At 32.6% G+C, this 6,123-nt stretch overlaps 1 protein-coding gene across 1 annotated transcript; it reads left to right on the top strand.

The window, feature by feature from the left end:
- Positions 1–939: 939 nt before the first annotated feature.
- LOC137929353 (esterase FE4-like) lies at positions 940–3,437 on the top strand. The gene is made up of 3 exons (XM_068772253.1): positions 940–1,155; positions 1,547–2,832; positions 3,187–3,437. Exons 1-3 carry the CDS (start codon positions 979–981, stop codon positions 3,392–3,394), a joined length of 1,671 nt encoding a protein of 556 aa, XP_068628354.1. The 5' UTR covers positions 940–978; the 3' UTR covers positions 3,395–3,437.
- The last annotated feature ends 2,686 nt before the right edge of the window (positions 3,438–6,123 follow it).

Raw genomic sequence — 6,123 nt, 5'->3', positions numbered from 1 at the left:
TCTCAGATATAGAATGTAATGCAAAGATCAATAGTAACGATACATTGTTAACAATATGAGTAGTTTGCATCGAATAAGATTTACGAGTCAACACCTAAGTTTTAATAATATTAACAGATTTGTAATGACATTTTGAGACATATAATAATATTAAACAATTAAATAAATGGTATACGAGTACGTAACTTGGGGAATCTTTAAATAAAAACATGAAAATGACTACAACCCCGTTTTTGTTTCTAGAAGTTTTAATTCAAACAATTTATTAATTACGCAACACTTAATAATGTATACAAATAATAGGCTATACATACAAATAAATTTATTATGTACAAAAGCGCTGTCTAGAAAAATCATTATACATATAAAATGTTGGCAACTAAATTTTTAATTAGAATAGAAGCTAGAGTTGACCGCATGAAATAAATTCCGGATGACTTTATATCTCACAATATAAATTTTCATGTTGCGTTAACGTTAGTGAATTTCTATGATAAAAAATAATTCACAAACTATGAACTAATTACATTTTAACAGTACTAATTTTTTAAATACAAAAATATAACACTATTCTCCACGACTATTGGTTAAGAATGCAAAATATGCGATTAAACATGTATATTATAATACTCCACTGGACGTCGATATTTTAAATTACTTATTATCAAATCAGTAACTTCCCTAATTGCCTTAGTTATGCGACCAACAAATCTAATAAATCTTTACGAAATCCTATTATAACGATGATACTAACCTAACGACATAGTCACAAAATCACTATGAACTTACAAATACTCGTTTAATACAAAGTTGTGATGACTCAACAACTTTAAAACAATATATTAATAATCAAAGTTTCAACAATTTTCGTAATCGACAATGCATAAGAAACAAAAATAACAAGCAATTCAAGGATAAATTAATGAAGATAACATAACGTGTCCGGGTGTCTGATGGGACGGTTGTGTCAAACGTAAAATGTATAAGTACTTGTTATTCGCGCTTATAATAGTGGGCACTCGGGGAGATGAGGAAGTCAGATTGGTGAACATAGCTCAAGGTCCTGTTCGAGGATACAAGAAACCAGGCGATGATGTGTTTGTGTTTTATGGAATCCCTTACGCTACTGCTCCCAGTGGGACACAAAAATTCAATGTAAGCTGTAACAATATTTTGATTTAGCTTAAATACAATAACAGTAGTAAGTATTTACTCTCCAATAGAGTCTGTAATTGTTCAATATTAGGTGTAGTTTCAGGTAGTTTTTTTTTAATAATTCTTAGCGTTTAGATATAAACTTCATACTTTGAAGTTACAGGAAAATACGAACAAAAATTCAATTTATTCTTCAATATGTACTAATGTTATTAATCAAAACCAGTTTTAATATGACACATTGGTACAGTCTAAACTAAAATACCTACTTACCTAGAATCTTGTGTTCATACCTATTTGCCTTTTATTATATTTATTTTTTGTTTCTCGTTATCTTCTCTTTGTCACGTATACGTGTATAATAGGTTACCAGGATACTTATTCTTTACAGGCTCCTCTACCTCCACCTACTTGGTCCGAACCCTTCGAAGCTGTAAACAGAAACATAACATGTCAGCAAATGGAGATGCCTGGACTACCATTTATAGATACTATTGTTCAGGTAGATGACTGTCTGATTGCAAATGTTTACGTACCTGACAGAAAACTTGAAAACTTACCCGTAGTAGTACACGTTCATGGGGGTGCGTACCAATTAGCATATGGTGATTTTACCACTGTTAAAAACTTGATCAGAGAGAAACCAATGGTAGTTGTTAATTTTAACTATCGGCTTGGGCCAAGTGGATTTCTGTGTTTAGGTACACCGGACGTTCCAGGAAATGCAGGCATGAAGGACCAGGTAGCCTTACTTCGCTGGGTTAAAAAAAATATCGCCAGTTTTGGAGGAAATCCTAACGATGTAACTATAATTGGATACAGTGCCGGTTCGTCTGCCGTCGATCTTCTTATGCTTTCGCCGATGACACGAGGTCTATTTAACAAAGTTGTACCAGAAAGCGGGGCCAGCCTTTCGGCTTTTAGTGTTCAAGTGAATCCAATCGACAATGCCATAACATACGCCAAAGAGTTAAACTTTACTGACAACGGCGCTGATATTTACGCATTAGAAAATTTTTATAAATCAGTTCCAAGTAACATTTTGCACTCTATAGATTTAATCAACCGAAAAGATTCGTCGTTTATTTTCTCACCGTGTGTTGAACGTGATGTAGGCCAAGAAATGTTTTTAGACGACGCACCTATCAATATTTTAAAGAACGGCAAACAACAAAAGCTTCCTATGTTATATGGATTTGCGGAAATGGAAGGTTTATTTAGAATACCACAGTTTGATCTCTGGAAAGATGATATGAATAAGAAATTTTCTGAATTTTTACCCATTGACCTGCGCTTTGAGAGCGAAGCAGAAAAAGAAGAAGTTGCAGAGACAGTCAAAAAGTTCTACTTTGGCAACCAAGTTGTTAGTAATGAAACTATATTTAGATATATCGATTACTTCACAGATACTACTTTTGGTTATTCCACGTTGAGATCAGTAAGATTACAAGTGGAATCTGGAAATAATAATATTTATTTATATGAGTATAGTTTCGTCGATGAGACTACACCATTGGTACCTTACACAGAGGTGCGGGGTGCAAACCATTGTGCACAAACTATGGCAGTAGTAGATGGAGGGATCATGCAAGATCCATCCGAAGAAAAGTTCTCCGACAGCTATAAAAACATGAAAAGAATTACGCGCAAAATATGGGCAACGTTTATAACAACTGGGTAAGTTAATGAAAAGTAAATGCAATTCTAATTTTAAATTTATTCATGATTATATATTTTGGTTTTGGCTCAATTTTTTTGAGTTATCTTACTTTTAAGGAAATCAAACGGAAATATCATGATCCAAAAAATAGAATAAAATTTGGCTTCCTGTATTTAGCATAGTAATAGATTTCGTCATTAACTTTGTTATCAATGAGGTGATAAATATTTGATGTGTTTTTTAATTTAAAAAAACTTACGAATAGATAGCGTCAGTATTGACATTTTCAAAAATTCATTTTCGTTTCTAGAAACATCTGAAATTATGTTAAACAGAATAGTGTATGACAAAATGCATTATTTGTGTTTCAGTAAACCTATACCGGAGGGAGAAAATCTACCTAACTGGCCGCCAACCCAAGCTAATGGCGGACCTCATATGTCCATAGACAAAACATTAAAACTTAGGGGACCGTTATTACAACAACGCGTCCTCTTCTGGGATGGGATCTACGAGAAATATTATAACATTCCTACTCCACCACCATCGCTGCCACCTAGACAAAAGACCGAATTCTAATAAAACGATCGTTATTAATTATATAAATATAAAGAACTTTTTTTATCCATAATTTGATTTATTTACTGTACCTTTGCCTTTAAATAAACCAGGTAATAGCCAAACAATAGTTGTTTTGCTGATTATTTGCAATAAATTATCTTCATTAAACGATCAATACCGCCGAAGAAATAAGGAATTTAAACGTAAATTTCTTCCTTTATTATCTATCGACAATTTATATTTAAAGGGTTTTTTTCTCATAATTTCTAATAATATATAAATTCTAATTATATTTAAACGTAATAACACGCGAGAAAACACACAAGTCGGAACTAGTGTCCATAAAGAACTGCATTTTACTCGGGTAGTCGGTTAAGAAGAGACGGCCTGTTGAAACGGGACAGTCGTTGGCCGCTACTTGCGACTGCCCAGGGAGTTTTCCGAGGTGTAGTTGCAGTGTTTCTGGCATTTGATGGCTTTGGCTCCGTAAATGTAGTGATAGAAGCAGTAATGGTGGCCTGGTGGAGGTTGTCTAGGTCTGAAGCGTGAGTGCAATCGCGAGCGTGAACGTCTGCTCTGCTAGTCTCGCTACCTGCTTCATAAGCTCACAAACTTCTGTTTTGCCAATAATATGAAGCAAGTAGTACCAGAGACAAATTGTTCAAAATACGACCAATGGCTTATATTCTTATGAATTAATTTCTACAGTTGGGTGTGATGCACGATAATATTTCAATTGATGAATCAATGGTAAAATATTTTGGTTGTCATCCTCCTAAACGATTTGTCCGAGGAAAGCCAATAAGCATTTGATTTTTACTGTGGAAAAGTTGAGGTAATTTCTCCTGACCCCTTAGGATCTAGAGTAGTCAAAACATTACTTCGAAAATTGGGCACAGACCCAACACGCTATCAGGTATTTTTTGACAACTTCTTTACTATTTATAATCTCTTGGTGGATGTTAATAAAGAAGCATATCGTGCTACTGGAATAATAAAGGGAAAATATGATTATAGGTTTGATAAGCAGAAAGAATGTTTTCTTATTGGAACTCTGGGTGAGGTCTAAGCCTGGCAGTGGGCGTCTATTGACATAATGATAATGACATTTTTTTATCCAATACTGAACTATTAAATATAGGAAAATAACTGTTCCACAGTTATTTTCCTAGCATCATTTTTACCAGAATTGCAGTAGTGTCGAAGAAGTGTTTACCGTGCGCCCTGCTTACAGGCCAAGGAGGTACTAAGAAGCTTAGCCGAAATAATCTATGATATACTTAACAAGTGATTTCAACAAAATATAGGTGTTGTATGCAAATATAAATTAAATATAGCAATTCTATTTATTCGCAAATATTGAAAGTACTCGTAAACTAAATAATAAAACTACCAGACGAACTCATAACATTAACTAGTTCAAGAGCTTCCGTGGCACCCGCAGGACCCGCGCCGGAACTTCTTCCTTAAAACTAAAAAGTATACTTCGCGAAAACATTGCCTGATCGAATGGAAATATTGGATTTCGAAACTAAGAAATGTTTCAGCTTAAACTTGAAGCATCTGTAGATCTTGAAGTATAATAATTGTTAGTTCATTTTCATAGTACAAACATTTTACATGACCACAACAAACACCTTACATTTACTTTTAAAAATAAAATTCACCGGTACTAAATAATAACTGGTAATCAATTTCTTCTAAAATGTAATTGAATAATTCATGTGATATTATTATGGTTAAAAACAAAACTATGTATTATATGCTTAAAATATATTTAGTTCACTCTATCGTGAAATCGATCATCTATTGAAATTCATTATAGATTTTTAATTATTATACATTGCACAACGGTCATTTGTTCCATATTGATTATATCAGTCTTTTGTTCGGTTAGGCATCCAAAATCAAAATTGCAGCATTTTTACGCTACAACGTTTATAAACTAGGTGATGGAACTTTTTAGATACGTAATAATAAAGAATCTGCGGTGGGAATGTATATTGAAACAAAACTATTAATCCATATCCGTGTTAGCACTAAATCTTCTCATATATTGTTATAACCATCTAAGAAGACTCATTCTGTCCGGCTATTATTAGTTTAAAAGCCTTACCCAATATAAATAATTAATCTATTAATTAATATGTGCACAACTAGTAAATCAATAAATAAAGTGTATCGATTAAACTTAAACACTAGCCGAAAGTAAAACGTTTTCACTACACTATAAATGAATGTGAATTCGTGCACGGAAGTTCAGAGATAGTGAAAGTTTTGAGGAAAAAATAGATTTTTTGCCAGAAAGTAGCCAAAGATGTAAAAATATTATTCCATTTTAATTATGATATAAAATTAGTGTTTATGTGTTATAAATTATTTGGGCGGAAAAGGTTGTAATATGAGTCAATAAGATGAAAACAAAAGTAGGCCAGGAAATAGAAAAAACGCTCCTGCATTACAAATTATATAGCAATATTTCATTTGTACGAGTATATGGATGAAATGTTGGTATATCACTCTTTTATTAGCCACACACACAAAATTATAGTTTATGTGATCCAAATCGAAAAAAGAAAAAAAATGCAGTTATATATAAAAATCACACAATAAACCGTTTAAAATGGTTTTTTACCTATATAAACCATTGTTTCGACCAAAATATAAGCAATTAAAAGATTTATTTAAAGAATGTATATAAAGTAATACCCGCTTGTTAATTATTACTGTCGTAGTTATAATTAAAA

Source organism: Battus philenor, unplaced genomic scaffold (genome assembly GCF_028537555.1).
Source record: "Battus philenor isolate CCGP_79_NKW_IND1 unplaced genomic scaffold, ilBatPhil1.0.hap1 SCAF_5, whole genome shotgun sequence".
Classification (NCBI taxonomy): Eukaryota; Metazoa; Arthropoda; class Insecta; order Lepidoptera; family Papilionidae; genus Battus; species Battus philenor.
This window is presented reverse-complemented; position numbering and strand designations above follow the sequence as displayed.

What these genes read in the sequence shown, in the direction of transcription:
- LOC137929353 (XM_068772253.1), top strand. Translation starts at nt 979, where the DNA reads ATGTATAAGTACTTGTTATTCGCGCTTATAATAGTGGGCACTCGGGGA. An exon ending in GTGGGACACAAAAATTCAAT is followed by an intron (nt 1,156 to 1,546) that starts GTAAGCTGTAAC and finishes TATTCTTTACAG; the next exon opens with GCTCCTCTACCTCCACCTAC. An exon ending in GCAACGTTTATAACAACTGG is followed by an intron (nt 2,833 to 3,186) that starts GTAAGTTAATGA and finishes TTTGTGTTTCAG; the next exon opens with TAAACCTATACCGGAGGGAG.